At 33.9% G+C, this 16,828-nt stretch overlaps 1 protein-coding gene across 1 annotated transcript; it reads right to left on the bottom strand.

The window, feature by feature from the left end:
• Window positions 1-203: 203 nt before the first annotated feature.
• On the bottom strand, window positions 204-7,343 carry LOC126716838 (uncharacterized). The gene is made up of 8 exons (XM_050417836.1): window positions 5,659-7,343; window positions 5,036-5,188; window positions 4,781-4,822; window positions 4,487-4,567; window positions 4,263-4,382; window positions 2,140-2,244; window positions 1,850-2,025; window positions 204-659 (listed from the first exon to the last, which is right to left on the bottom strand). Exons 1-7 carry the CDS (start codon window positions 6,802-6,804, stop codon window positions 1,972-1,974), a joined length of 1,701 nt encoding a protein of 566 aa, XP_050273793.1. The 5' UTR covers window positions 6,805-7,343; the 3' UTR covers window positions 204-659; window positions 1,850-1,971.
• Window positions 7,344-16,828: the final 9,485 nt, after the last annotated feature.

Here is a 16,828-nt window from a genome sequence, read left to right as displayed (position 1 = left end):
TAAATTCAATTGTAAATAATGCTTAGTGACCTTTAAAATCTGCCCACATCAACATATGGCAAGAAAGAAATTTCTAAGAAACAAAAAGAGAGAGAATGGGGCTTTTGGTTACTGTTTGATTGTACATCTCATAGTTATATTGGCCCAAGTCCACATGTGGGCTTAAACCCATTGTACTCTAGTGTTAGTAAATACTAGTTGAGTTCTAGCAATCCCAAGATTCTATGTCCATATACATAGACCTCTCACTATATATATTATTATGCTCAATACAATAGAATACACATCAATTCTCCTTCCATGGGTACCAATTTCATCCCTTGGGGAATAAAATCCTTTCAATTCCATCCATTTCACATTTCATATTTTATTTTCTAAATCGAATAGTGTACAGACTGTCACGTTATTTAAAATTTACAATGACTTGAGAGTTTGTACACCTTTAAATTCATAAAATTTAATATGAACTATGAAATGAATCCATTTTAAACAAAAATGATCCTTTTTCATCTCATTGCAACTGCTGCCTAATAATTTCAGCTCATGCATGAGATGTTGACAAATATCCTGTATCGGAACCTTTCAGTTTTCTTCTAAGAAGCACCAAACTGTCATATTGTGCATTTTTCAACATAATTTGAGGTGGATAACTCTGAAATCTACAAGTGAAACAAAAGCACTATAAGTAATTATAATGAAAACCAATATACTAAATTGGCAAATAACCTTTATGCTTTTCCCTATCAATAACATAAAAAGCAATGATTCCTTCAAAGGTTGTGCCAAGGATGCAACTCTGAAATACAATTTCCCTAGTCATGGTATTTCAAACATCACAGTGAGGCTTCTTCTTAGACAAGCAGCTTTTAATTGAGGCAGAATTTAGATACAATAGATGTTATGCACATTCTGACAATTCAATAGTTGGGAGAGTGAGGATTGGAATGCTAAACATCTCCATGAGGAATACGAGGAAGTGCTTGTGGAGCTACAAGGCTCTTGGCATTACAAATAGTTCAGGTCAACACTAGCTTCAGTTTATTAGCAGTCTCCACTACAAAACCAACTAAATTCCTTGCCTGACCTGGACCATATTGAGTGGTACTAGGATGCAAGAGTGAAAAAACTGTAGATATAAGATAATCATAATATGAAACTGTATGCAAAAGATCAAAAGATTATTATTGTCCAATTGGCAATTAAGTGCGGTTAACATCCTGATTCCCCATCTAATGCTATGTCTATTATTTAGGTAAGATGGTACAAGGCAATAAGCAGAGAGAGAGGCAGAGCAAATAAAGGAAAAGAAAATCTTATGTATTTACTGCATGCACTATTAAATCTCCACTCAAATGATGCCAATATGATTGGCTTAATTCAGCTGTTGAGGAGAGTGTTTCCATCCTTGAAATCCAAGACAATGTGAAAGATAAGTTTCAGAAGACTCAAAATCTTACTTTTCCGGTAATTAAACACAACTAGAGCAGTTCAACTTTCTGCCTCGTGGAGAAGTGCAAAATACCTACTCACACAAGATTTATGCATTATACCTTCCATTTATCAAGTTCATGCATTCTTTAACTTGAACTGTGTTATGAGGACAAAAGGCAGTAAATTTGACACCAATATTCATTTCCAATATCTTTCTGCCAAGGGTCTATTTAGAGTGTTCATTCTAATTGAGCAACACAACAATCCTTCCATAGTTCAAATGTGCACAAATCACAATATCAATCACAATGAGCAGTGTACTATTAGATTAGAATATTGTAAGCAATGGATAAACTATCAATTATCATTAAATCCTACACGAGAATACATCATGTGAAGAACAATAGGTCCTACATACCAGATACTGCTGATTTTAAGGCAACAGCATGGAACCCCTAATGGAACCCAGTAAATGGTTAGTATGATTTGTAGTAGCAGAATAGAGTGATACTGCCTCCGGTGCAAGTCTTCCTATTACTGCTATGATTCCGAAGTGCTTGAATGAACTACTACAGACAAATCTTGCTGAAATACCTAAATGCATATAAAATAGATGTTAAAGACATAAACTTTGCAATTTAACCCACATTCATGAAAATATCTACCAAAAATTAAATCATAATCAAGCAAGCAGGTAAGAAAATCTACCTTTTTAAAGTTTTCCAACTCTTTCCCTAACTCTGCCACAGTGTCAACAGCTAAAGGTTGTGCAGTAGTAGGCAGCAAATTTTGATCTTTTGAATCACCTATTTCCTGTAAATGTGCCCCAGGACAATGCAAAGTGAGTGAGACCAAATGCAAACAGGTTAACAACTTGCCTTTGTTATATGGTACTTAAAGAAAAATTAAGTTTAAAAGCCCAACTTCACATCATAGATTGAAAGATTTCCAAGTCAGTCCAGTTACATCAACCAAGGTCAATTTAGGCAAGAGTGGTAGTATATCTATCAAAGGATCACAAAATGAAATTTAACAAGAAAAAACTACTTGCCTGAAATTAATGGTTTTTGAACATGAAAAGATTATGAATCCCTAACATTTAATGGGAAGTGTCCTTGGAAAGTGGGATTTCCATACGTACCTGATTTATCTAGACTCTAGAGCAATACAATACTTGATATTGTTGTAGGGACAAATCACAATTTTGGGAGGCTCAATAACTGATGAAAAACTCCAAATTTTTTTATTGGTAAGTTAGAGACACACACAATGAATTTTGAACCCATGACCTTACCCTTCACCCATTCTTACGAGATATACCTATATCTATATAACACATATAGAACTAATAAAGTGTAATGTCAGTGTCCAAGAAAAAGCAGACTTTGTGTAATAAGATGGATTTCACCAAGTAGTCCAAGAAAAAGCAGACCTTGTGTGAAGCCTGCACATTTTAATAATGCATTGTTTGGGGAACTGGCTTTGGTGGTATGCCACTGAAACTAATTTTTTATAGAGAAGTGTTGTGGCTACGAAGTATGGGTGTATATTGGGTGCTTGGACTTCCTGTGTGCTTAAGGGACCATATGGTGTGTCCCTTTGGAAGTATATTAAAAAAGGGGGGGGAGGCTTTCACGGTATGTCAAGTTTGGTTTGGGTGATGGTCTCAGAGTTCGTTTCCGGCTTATGGTGTGGAGATACAATCCCGAAGGATGCTTTTCCGATGTTGTACCATATAGCCAGAAATAAGGAGGCGTTCATGGCAGAAAATACGAATTGGAATTCTGGGGTTCTTCAATGGGATATTTTGTTCACTAGGTCTGTTAATAATTGGGAGGTTGGGATTTTGCAATCATTTCTTTGTCTTCTGTATTCCTTTAAAGTTACAAGGGCTAAGGAAGACTAGATGTTTGGGACCCCTACTAGGAGTGGTTTATTTGAGGTTAAGTCCTACTATGAAGCTCTTATTACAGGTCACTCCCCTTATTTTTTGTGTAAAACCATTTGGAAGGATAAGATTCCTTCTAAGGTAGCTTTTTCCACATGGCCTGCAGTTCGGGGACAAATTCTTACCATACAGAATCTTCAGAAGCAGAATAGATGCCTTGTTGATTGGTGTTGAATGTGTAAGCACAGTGGGGAGACCACCGACTGTATGTTGCTTCATTGTGACATTGCACACAATCTCTGGTCTATGGTGTTTTGTCTTTTAGCGTGAATTGAATTATGCAGAAAAGGGTGGTGGTGATGATGGGTGCTGGAAAGGGGAACTTTGGTGACCATCATTCTATTGATGGGTGGGGAGCCATGCCTCATTGGGTTATGTTGATTATTTGGAAGGGGAGGAGTCTTCGTACTTTTGATTGGATTGAGTGTTTGTCTGTGTAGCTAAAATTGTATCTTTTACAATCCATGTTTGATTGATCAGCTGCCTTAACTGGCCATTATTTTTCTACCTCAGATGATTTTTTAGATTTATGTAGTTTTAGTTGAAACTTTGTTGCATCCTTGGTACACTTCCTGTGTACTTGGGGATCACTTTTGTTTAACTTTCAATAATGCATTATTACTAAACATAAAAAGAAAAAAAGAAAAGAAAAGAAAAACGAACAGCAAAACAAACTGCAACATAAGCTTTATGTGACGATTCACTTCCCATTCATAACCAGATTTATTTTACTCCACTTTTTATGTTCCAAATTGATGCTTTCTAAGAGCAGAAAAAAAACTCATTCCATAAGCTTCATAGAATAGCTATACATTATCCAGCAACTTCTCATTAGACTACAAAACTAAATGATTAGCTAGGTGACATTCAGACTGGCACATACCAATTTGAAACCTTCATGTGAAATTGAAAAGACCATTTCTTGAATGTTTATGCATTGATGCTGCTGCAATGCTACAGAAATTCGTACAATTGCACAAAGAGATCGAAATTTCTGCTTTACCTGAAAATAATAGAAGAAAAAGGTAGGGAGGAATGTAAACAGTTCTTTCCTGCATAGGACTAGGAAAAATGACAATAATTAACTGAATATATAGAGTGAGATACCTCGTTAGAGAATGCTATTAAAGAAGCATGATCAGATTTTGGGAATTTCTTTCTGTGATGTCTTGCGAGTAGAGCCATTAACTGCAGATGTACTAATCATTATCATTACAGAGTCTATTTATTCCTTATGGATTAAGGCTCAACTGAGTTGAGTTTGAGTACAAACATGGATCTATATCAATTCCAATCCACCCTTAACCACCAGAGGCAAGGCCCAGGGGTAGCACAAAGAACGCTAAAAATATGCATCATTAAGGACAGAGCAGAACTAATAGTGATAAATGGACAACATACCTTGACCTCCTCAGTACTATAACCATGAAGATGACCACCATCCTATGGAAAAGATCAAAATGATCAAAGATTAATAAACAGAAGAATAATTTTATTTATGCAATACAAGATACTGAAATGTTTTAGAGATGACAAATTGTCAACTTTCAAAGATCTCAAAGCATATATGATTTCTTCAATAGCCATATAAAGCCTCTCATTTGCATGTATGCAAGACTATCATGGAACACGAAACTAAAGAACAAAAAGGCATACCATGATTATTCGATAAGTCTGCTTATGGTAACCTTTTTTTCCCATGAAAAGCCCAACACTGTGAAGCAAACAGGCAGCTTCAAGGTATTCAAGATCCCTTTCATTCAAGGAGGCAGCAACCTCTTCACATTCTCTCAAGCCTTCAAAAATCACCTGGACAATCATTTAGTTAATATCATTGGATGTCTTTAAGCAGTCCTATATCATAATGTCTATGAAAAACCGTAAAAATGTTATGTATCTCATTAGGTTCAACTTCTTGAATTGTAAATCAAATCCTAATGTGCAAAAAAATAAGTACAAGACACATGGTAATCACCACAATCTCATTAGGTTCAATAAGTACAACCAAAAAAAAAAAAAACGAGATTTAGAGCTTTTAGTTAAAAGCTCTACAATTTCCTGTTCATGCTTTATAAATCCATAACTTTAAAGCACTATTCACTGTAATTTGCCAAAAGCACAAAATGCTATAGCTCTTTTCAGTTAAGCTTCTCCAACTTAAAAGCCTTACAACTAAAGTTTTACTTCATACAGCAATACCAAACAGGCGTTATACCTGGTATAACATAAATTTCAGCAAATACCTCATAAAGAAACAAAAACAAGAAAATTCAGCACACCTTTGCAATGCCAGCACACTGAGCAGCAACTCTCATGCTCTTCTTGCTATTAAACCTCATTGCAAGCTGCACAACAGACCTCCACCTCACATTGGCATTCAAATCATAACCACCATACACCTTACCCAAACTCTCAGCAATAACACCCTCCCCTAATGCATACCCAGAAACCTCCATATCCTCAATCCCAATCACCTCAAATATCTCCTCCAACAACACAGCCCCAGCCACAATAAACTCTGACCGCCTATTAAAGAACTTATCTCTCCTTGCCTTCTCTCCCTCCCTCCCATCACATAACCTCTCAACCACACCGCTCAATTCCCTTCTACTAAACCTCCAATCCCTCTTCCACTCCTCAAACAAAACCACATTGTCATTCTCAAACATTTCACTTTTAGCATATCCATAAAACACTGCCTTCTCAACTGCACGAATTGTACCAGAACACCCTACTACCATCTCAACCCCCCCAAACTCCTTGATTCTCTCAACCACCCCAGATTCTTCTATAACCAACCTAATAAACTCCCTCATGTCCCCAACATTATGATCACCATGTTTCACAAACTTTTCATTTAAATTCACATGCCCCAACTTCAATGAAGCCCCAAAACAAACTTTCCCTCCCTTCCCAACAACAAACTCAGTGGACCCACCTCCAATATCTATAACCAACACCAATTTCTCATAAACAAGTGGCAAAAACTGAAGCACACCCTTGTACACAAGCCTGGCTTCCTCTTCACCAGACAAAACCTCAACTTCAAGACCAACCTTTTCCTTGACACACTCAACAAGTTCATTCCCATTTGTTGCCTCACGTATTGCAGCAGTGGCAACACAACGAGTGTGCTCAGGAATTACTTGCTGGGAAAGCAAAAGTTTTTGGAAGTTTTGGAGGGTTTGGAGGGCTAGGAGGTGGGATTGGTTGGAGATAGCAAAAGGGTTTGTTGGGGTTGAGTTAAGGCCAAGGAGGACAGGTTCTTTGCGGTGGTTGAGTGTGAGGAATTGGCCAGATGGGTTGGCACGAACTATGAGAAGCTTGAAGGAGTTAGTGCCCATGTCTATGGATGCAAAGAGAGAAGAGGGTGGTGGTGAATTTGGAAGAGTGGTGGCCATGTCTTTGTTATGAATCAAACTCATCAAAGTGATGCTTGTTGAGGTTTTACAAACTTTATAAAGGAAGAGATTTGCTTGCAAAAGAGTTCAGAAAGATTGCAACTTTGTTGTGAAAACGTTATCTTTTCTCTTACAAGTTATACAACTGAAATAAGACTAAGATCGCGTGGCAAATTATGATCGGAGAAAGATCACTTAGAAATCAAATATTTTGATCCCAAAAAACATTATCTTTTTTTTTTCAGAGTTGGAAACTAGTGGAATATATTCTAATGTCTTAGATTTTTGAGGAAACACGATTTCTATCTATTTAAGGAAACATGATTCCTAGTATCAGTCAGTGATGTGATGCAAGCAGCAAAGACACAATGCAAGAAACGAGTTTATACAAACTGTACATACATACATAAATTGTCGCTGAGGAGGTTTGGGCAGTGAGAGAAGATGGCAATGGGCATCAATCTCTGCGTTTCTTAGATTTGCAAGCTGTGGTAATTGAATTCGATGCAAAAATTTGGTTGTTGATTCTTAACATGGCAACGCTGCGATTGTGGCGTCAACCAGGTTTTTTTTTTTTTTTTTTCGTATTAATAGGAAAATTATGGAATATACTACGGACCCACTATTATTCAGGCGAAAAATGGAAAATATATTCTATAATTAAGGCTTAAGTAAGGAAGTATTAGTTTCTCAAAAAAAAAAAAAGTAAGGAAGTATTAATTAGTTTATATTGGGAAATACTAATTAAAAAATATAAAATATGATTTTTTTTCTTTCTAAAATGGCTCGATCATAAAATATCATTTCTCTTTTTCTATTATCACAAGTTTTACCACTTTAAATTTAAAAATTGATAATGGATACCGAATTATCCAACAAATGCATCTTTGTTTCCAGTCAAGGATGAGGTTCAAGAGGTGAGTGTGGCTGAATTAATTGATCAAGAATTGCATTCTTGGAGGTCTAAATTTATTATGAACATGTTTGAGCAAGAGGATGCTGAAGCCATCTGTAGAATCCAACTAAGTCGAAGAGATGTGGAAGACACTATAATCTGGTTGCATCATAAAAAAGGGTTGTTTACTGTCAAGTCTGCATATAAGGTGGCGAGGGAAGTATTGCAAGGAGAAAATATAGCTGAGAGCTCAAGGGGTTGCGTGGGGAGACGAGTTTGGGCTGCCTTATGGAAGCTTCAGATTCCAAACAAGATTAAAGTGTTTGGGTGGAGAGCTTGCAATGATATCTTGCCAACAAAACTGAATCTGTCAAAGCAAAAAATAATTGGTGATGCGATGTGTCCTATATGTATGAGATTTCTAGAGTCAGCTATCCATGCTCTTTGGGAATGTGAGGCAGCCAAGGATGTGTGGTCTGTAGTTTGAAAATTCTGCAGAAAGGGGTATCGAGTTTAGCTGATTTAATTCACTTAATGAAATACTTGCTGGATCGGGTTGAGATACAAGACATGGAGGTTATGTTGCTCCAAGCTTGGCTGATTTGGAATCAAAGAAACCGGGTTGTACATGGAGGGAAGTACCATGATCCGGGATGGTTGATCAATTGCGCAAAGGAGCTGTTAAAGGAGTTTCGGACTATACAAGAACAGATGAGAGCTGAACAAGGGATGCAATCTGCTCGGGATACTTAGCAACCTCCTCCAGAGTCGGTCTTCAATCTTAATTTTGATGCAGCGGTGTTCTCAGGCCTTAACAGATTCGGATATGGTGCAATTATACAAAATGAGAAAGGTGAGGTTATGGCAGCCATGGTTGCTAAGGGACCGAAAGTGTTTTGCACTGGGGAAGCTGAACTACTTGCATGTAGAAAAGTTATTGAGTTTGCGGTGGATGTGGGCTTCTCTAAATTAGTCATTGAAGGAGATAACAGTTCTGCCATGAAAGCTATTTCAACTTTGAAGATTGATCAGTCAATGCTTGAGAATGTGATTGGGGATATTCAACACTTGATTAGAAATTTACATTAGGTAAGGATTGATTGTATTAGCAGAGGGGGGAATCGGGTAGCTCATGTATTAGCTCAATTTGATAAGAATATTATTGAGGATATGTATTGGATGGAAGACGTTCCTCCAATAGCTAGAGAAGCTTTGTACCAAGATTCTAATTTTTCTGATTAATTGAATGATAAGCTTCTGTTTCAAAAAATTAAAAAATAAAAATAAAAATTGATATATTATCAATCATAAAAAGATAATTCAAATATTTATTTATGAAATAATTGAAATCCACCAATCACATTTATTGCCAATACTTTTAACAATTTTCTTTTAAAATTTGTATTCTACCCATTAATCATGATTATTGCTACATTAGTGTTTTTTTAGCAATTTTATTCTAAAATTTGAATCTCCACTCGTGATATCACACATAAATTGACAGAAACATCATTCTATCATCTTTTCTATGAAGAAAGATTCCATTTACAATAACAATACGAACGATGGTCAAGGAGTTAATGCTAACGGAGAATAGGTAATAATGTTAAAAATGTCGGAATAGACTCTATGTGCAAAGAGGAGCTTTTTTAGGATTTGAATATGATTTTTGCAACAACACAATTGTTGGGCTTTATGGAGCTTAGTTTTGTTTGATCTAGTTTGACGACCCGACCCGACCTGAATAATTTTGTGTGGTTTTTAATGAGAAATTTTTTGAGGCTTAATCTATGGAGCGGAGGCATGGGTTGACAGGCCCAAGTCGGAGTGCTTATGGACAAGCCTTTTAGGGGTGCGGGGGCAATGCCCCTGGGAAAATATTTTTTGGCCCATTTTGTGTAGAAAACGCAATTTTGTGATTAGGGTTTATTGTGTTGTCATCGTGGTTTTTTTAGAGAGAGAAAAAAAAACTGTAGCCGCACTTTGTATTTTTTTCCCTGATAATAGTGAAATCCCTGCAACTCCGTGGACGTAGGCAAATTGTCGAACCACGTAAATATTGTCTTGTGCGAGTGATTGTTTTCTTTAGTGTGTGTTTTCTCTATTTTTTTGTTCCTCACTGATTGGGAATTTCGGTTTAATTCCCTACAACAATTTTAGTGGTCTTCTTCATTTAATTGTCATTTTCTGGGTTTTCTAAGTAAAAACGCACATAGTTCAAATTTTCCATCTTCATTTAATTGTTAATTTCTGGTTTTTCTAATAAAGATATACAATGTTCAAATTTCTCTTCTCCCAACTATTGAATTATTAAAAAATAATAATAATAGAAATAAGTTAATTCTATAAAACAAAGGGAAACTGAATTTCTTTACTACTAAACATATATATATATATATATATATAACCGAATCTTTTGAAACTCTCATAATTTTCCACATCAACACAATAATTAAATAAAATTATCATTTTATTTAAATAAAATTATCGTTTTATTTAAATTTAATTTTTTTTTTGTTTAGTCCAAACTTAACAAGGAGTGAAACTCTATCTCTCTAATAAGTCTAACTTAAACTCAAACTCATCATTTTTTTTTTTAATCTATCTATCTATATATATATACGAAACCTCTGAAACTCTCACAATTTTCCACGATAGCACAATATATGAATAAAATTATCATTTTATTTAAATAAAATTATTTTTGTTTAATCCAAACTTAACAAGAAGTGAAACTCTATCTCTCTAACAAGTCCAACTTAAACTCAAACTCATCATTTTTTTAAACAAAATTATTTTTTTAATTCAAACTTAACAAGGAGTGAAACTCTATCTCCCTAACAAGTCTAACTTAAACTTAAACTCAAACGTTGATAATTTTTCGTTAATATTTTTTGGTCTTTCGGAAGTTTTAATATCTGAATTTTTGAGTTTTTTTTGCAGTATCTAAAATTGTCTGACAAATTTTTTATAAACCATTGCACGTTCAAGCAATGGCTTCTTCATCAATTTGTAACACAAATTGAAGTTATACAAGAGCAAATCATGCAATGGTGTAGTTTCTTAATCAATTTAAGATTTTATAAAATTATTTTAGTTTACCTCACAAAAAGGTAGGTTCCCATGCATAGCACAGGTTAGCAACTAATATACTATATAATAAAAGTTGGACTTAGAAGCCGTAGTTGCAACAAGTGGCTTCACCAAATTGTAGAAATTTTTTTAAATTTTTAGATTTTAATATTTTTCTTCTCCTATAATTTCTAAGTTGATAATTTTGATTACAATCCAAATTCTTTTTCAAATCCATCAAATCCTTATTTTTTTACGTGTAATGTATTATAATCCAAATTCTTCATCTAATCCATCTAACCCTTATTTTTTAAGTGTAGTGTATTATTAAAAAAAAAAAACTGCAACTTTCTTATTGTTTAATTACTGCACTACATGTACTTATTTGGCTTTTTTCTTTGAGAGGTAAATTTAGTTGGTTGGTGTCATACAACTACAACCTACAATTGTATCTATCTAAATATTATCAACAAAGCCTAAAATAAAAGGATAGAAAGAAAGAAAAAAATACAAAGCATAAAATATTAAAATATGTAATAGTGTATGTAGAAGTATAGCTAATCCCATGAATTAAAAAAAAAAAAAAAATTCAATGGGAGGATATACACACGGGAAGAATTGATAGTAAATTTATTATCTACTTTTTTTTTTTCAAATATATTTTGTTTTAATTTATTTTTTGGATAAATATCAAATTTTTGGATAACAAAAAAAGAAGAAGCTAATAATGTTAACAACTTGATTTTTACGGTATAACAAAAAAAATATTTGTAATTAATGTTAACAACTTGATTTTTATATCAACTTCTTTACAACTTGAATTTATTGTTTTAAATAGAAACAACTTTTTATCGACTTTTTTTTTCTTGGTTGAAGTTTTGTTTGTTGGATAAATATTGGAATGATTATGGATAATAGTTTTATTATACCATGTCTCTCATCTTTAGATTTTTAGGTCACTATAAATAATAAGGCCAGATTTATGATTTTTCTCATTAAGAACGTCCAAGTAACTATTATCACTTCAAAAAGTAAACTCCTAATTTTGTTTTTGTTTTTTGTTTTTTGTTTTTTGTTTTTTCATAGTGAGTTTCCTTGAGGTTTCAAAACACTCAATCAAACAATACTCTTGGTATTGAGTTTTTCTCAAAAAAATTTCTTGAAGTTTATATTTACACATTTGGTTTTGATAGGGTGAAATTCGGTGCCTCCTCCCTCACTTTCAAAGACAAAAATTCAATTCGTATATAAGTTTATCTACTTTTATTTTTTAACGTTTAGTAATTTGAGTTGTTCATAATTCTTAACTATTACATTGAGGTTATCACTTAAATATGCTTTCAATAATTTTTAAAATTATTGAATTCAAGGTTTTTCATTTAAATATGGGCTTTAATATGCAAACTCCCTTTATAATTTTTTTAGGCATCTCCTTTTATATTAGTGGCACAGTTATCTACCATATTTCATTCAATTAATTTTGGACTTATATATGATTTTTTAAATTTATTAATAAAAGCTTAATCTTACACAATATTCATTCATTATCTATATATATATAATAATAGGTAAAGCAGAGAGAAAATCCAATTCAATTTCAAATTAGAATTCAATTAAAGTCTAATTTTGCGCCATGTGTCTTATCAAATCTAAATTTTAGAATTTTGTACCAAGTGAGTTAATTTAGTGTAAAAATTGAATTTCAATTAGAGTTTAATTTTGCGCCACATGTCTCATCTAATCTAAAATAGAATCATATAACTAAAAAAAATTGAAAATTAGAAGTCATCTATATATATCTATATATATAATAATAATAATAGGTGAAACTGAGAGAAACTCATATTATAATTCCAAATTAGAGTTCCAATTTTGTGCCATGTGTTCTAAATTATTTATTCTTAAAGATTTTTATTTCTTAATTTTAGAATCAAATGTGAGACCACATCATAAATATTCATCCATGTAAGTTATTAAGTGCAAAACCAAAAAGTCTAGAATAAATGAATCGTTAAAAAAAAAAAAAAAAAAAGTGCTTCACAATAATAATAATAATAAAAAATGGACAATTCACATTTTATACCTAATAATATCCTTACAAATTTTTTTAAAGAATTAACAAAATATAAAAATGACTATCAGTAGTATTTAAATTATATATATAAATTATATTATGCATCTTATTGTATATCTTTAAGTGTATCCATGCATATGCATGGAGCTACAAGCTAGTTTAACTTAAATTAAAAGGTTACTTCGTTTAAAAAAAAATAGAGTAAAAGATTACTTTATTTTTATTATCTATTTAATTTTAATTAAAAATAATAATTTTTTATTTTCATTAATTTACACATAATTCTTGATTAAGCCGTGCATCGCACGGGCATAATACTATAATTAAAAGTTGGGCTTAGACGCTGTGGTTGTGCTAAGTGACTTCACCAAATTGTAGATTTTTTTTTTATTTAGATTTTTAGATTTAAAAAAAATATATATAATTTTTCTTCTCCTATAATCTCTATTTTTAATTTGATTACAATCCAAATTCTTCATCTAATCATTATTTTTTAAGTGTAGTGTATTATTAAAAAAACAATAACTTTCTTTTTTTCTTTTTTTAAAATTACTACACTACACGCTCTAATGCATCTTTAATTGCAGATCTTTTTTTTTTAGTTTTTTAGATTTAAAATATATATATCTTCTCCTATAATTTCTAAGTTGATAAAAATTTTAATTTAATTACAATGAAAATTCTTCATCTAATCCATTTAACAAACAAGTTTAAATTTAAGACTCTTATTCTATTTTTTCTTATCGACTTATTTGGATAAAGTAACAATAAGTATTGTATCAATTTTTTTTTATAAAGTAACAATTTTACTTTTAGCTTAATTTAAATGTTAATTGTTGTTTTTTGTGTGTGGATAAAGTATCAAATGATAGCTAATATGTATTAACATAACAAGTTTAAGTTTAAGTAAGACTCTTATTTAGATAAAGTAACAATAAGTATTGTATCAATTTTTTTATAAAGTAACAATTTTACTTTTAGCCTAATTTAAACATTAATTGTTGTTGTTGTTGTTGTTTTTTTTTTTTTTTTTTTTTTTTTTTTTTTTTTTTGTGTGTGGATAAAGCATCAAATGATAGCTAATATGTATTGACATTAACATAAACATAATTAAAAAAATCTAATTTAGGTCAAAAAAAAATTAGGATAAAGTAACCCAAAAAAAGCTAATATATATATATATATATATATGCCTACAATGAAAGCTGCAAGTTCTATTTTACTCTCCAAGGTTATTTAACTCCATGCTTATTCTTTTTTTCTTTTTTGCTTCATTATGTTCATAAAATGCATCATATTTTTTATACTACAAGTAACTATATTGGACTCTTTGAAGCTATAGAGTTTGAAGGAAACTTTGAAAAGATTAATTACTCATAAGCTTGAATTGTTAGAACATAATTAATTAGATCTTCATTAACCATAATCTATTGGGATATGATCGCAACAAAGATTTCTCACCTACGGGATATTTTGAAGAAGGCTGGAGTTTTTATGGAACTTTGCCTTAATCAATAGATTAAATTCAAGAGGGATAAAAATGTAGTTGGTTTAGCAAGTTTGAGTCAATTGAAATATATACTGGAATAAAATAAGAAAACAATTGCTAAAATGAGATTTATTGAAGGTATAGGGTTAAAAAAGGATTTTGGTCAAGATATGGCATGATCCATTGAAGTTTTAAACTCCTTGAAGTTATAATCTATATTCCAAATGCATCATTTACTCATAATATAGATTGTTGTTCACAAAACTAGCCTAGGGATATGCAAGACCTTGCAAAAAGTATTACTTTTTAATTTTATCAAATCTCAATGCTAATGAACCTATTTTCGATTATTGATGCAAACTTATTGCTAGGTCTTAACTCTTAGTTTTTACACATTTTGTTTTGATAGGTTGAAATTTGGTGCCTCCTCCCTCGCTTTCAAATACAAAAATTCAATACTTATGTAAATTTTTTTTTGAGAGGAATTATGTAAATTTTTAATGTTTAGTAATTTGGGTTGTTTATAATTCTTAGCTATTAAATTTACCAATTAAATATATTTGTGGGGTCCAATAATTTATGGGCCCGGCCCGCTTGCTTATGGGGAGTCCACAGGCCTAAGCCGAAGAAGGCCATGGCCCAAGCTCAAAGATAAGAAGCTCAAAATGGCCCAGGGATACAGCCGAGGATAGCTTGGTCCTCGGCAGACCCAAAGTCTCATTGATGAAAGTGGTATACGGGCAAACTTTAAAGATCAGAAAATATCTCAGGGAAGTTGTCCTTAATACCCTTCACTGATGAGACTCTGCACCTAACAGAACCGGATTTTTAGGCTTTATTAACCATTCCCAACAATTCTGGGATTAGACTGACGGGACAAATATCAGTCCTGGAAAAGTTGACCCTACACGTGGACGAGGGACATCGAACGTAGGCTAGTATAAAAGGAAAGGTAAACTAATTAGAGGGGGAGGCCCATCTCACTTCCTAAAAAAAAGAACTCCAGGGATGAGAATGCCCCGATAATATATGTACACCACCACGAAAAACCCACCGCCGGGTAACCGGAGAAAGGCATTAGTGCTCCTCGGACATGATCCGAGGAGTCTAATCCCTCAAGTTACAAAGCTGTAGGGCTTGGCTATCCAGGCTGAAGCCTTTTCTTATCTGAGTTTCCTTAAAGTCCGGTCTGGCCCAACGCCCTGTGACCAAACGCTAGCCTTTCAAGCCCACTCTCTACAAATCTTATTGTGAGGGATCCTTCACGTGCGAGCCCAACGTCCTTGTTGGGCCGTTTGAGAATCGTGTCCCTACAATTGGCGCCGTCTGTGGGGAGGCTTGCGCGTTGGCACGGGTGGCGCATGAGTCAACTCTCTAGCAAGCAGAGATTCGCGAGTTTTTCCCATCTCCGGCGATGGGCAATTGTTGCTCTGACATAAGCTTCTGCTAGGGGCTATGCCTTGCACTGCTAACGGCGCGGGCAGCTCTAGGGGCTTCCGGCCTCAAGCCAACTCTCCCCTCCCTGGCCTAGGGGTTAACCTTCGAAAAATAAATAAGTATAGAGAAAAAATTACTTAAAAAGAAATCTTACAAGTTTTGGACAGAACCAAGGCCTTGTATGGTCCTCGGACCTAAGCCTATGGGGAAACCAAGTACAAAAAAGAAATCTTACAAGTTTTGGACAGAACCAAGGCCTTGTATGGTCCTCGGACCCAAGCCTATGGGGAAACCAAGTACAAAAAAGAAATCTTACAAGTTTTGGACAGAACCAAGGCCTTGTATGGTCCTCGGACCCAAGCCTATGGGGAAACCAAGTACAAAAAAGAGATCTTACAAGTTTTGGACAGAACCAAGGCCTTGTATGGTCCTCGGACCCAAGCCTATAGGGAAACCAAGTACAAAAAAGAAATCTTACAAGTTTTGGACAGAACCAAGGCCTTGTATGGTCCTCGGACCCAAGCCTATGGGGAAACCAAGTACAAAAAAGAAATCTTACAAGTTTTGGACAGAACCAAGGCCTTGTATGGTCCTCGGACCCAAGCCTATGGGGAAACCAAGTACAAAAAAGAAATCTTACAAGTTTTGGACAGAACCAAGGCCTTGCATGGTCCTCGGACTCAAGCCTATGGGGAAACCAAGTACACAAAAGAAAAACCATAAGTTTTGGACAGAACCAAGGCCTTGCATGGTCCTCGGACCCAAGCCTATGGGGAAACCAAGTACAAAAAAGATATCTTACAAGTTTTGGACAGAACCAAGGCCTTGCATGGTCCTCGGACCCAAACCTATGGGGAAACTAAGTACAAAAAAGGTATCTAATAAGTTTTGGACAGAACCAAGGCCTTGCATGGTCCTCGGACTCAAGCCTATGGGGAAACCAAGTACACAAAAGAAAAACAATAAGTTTTGGACAGAACCAAGGCCTTGCATGGTCCTCGGACTCAAGCCTATGGGGAAACCAAGTACAAAAAAGATATCTTACAAGTTTTGGACAGAACCAAGGCCTTGCATGGTCCTC

This window comes from Quercus robur, chromosome 3, assembly GCF_932294415.1.
Source record: "Quercus robur chromosome 3, dhQueRobu3.1, whole genome shotgun sequence".
NCBI lineage: Eukaryota > Viridiplantae > Streptophyta > Magnoliopsida > Fagales > Fagaceae > Quercus > Quercus robur.
This window is presented reverse-complemented; position numbering and strand designations above follow the sequence as displayed.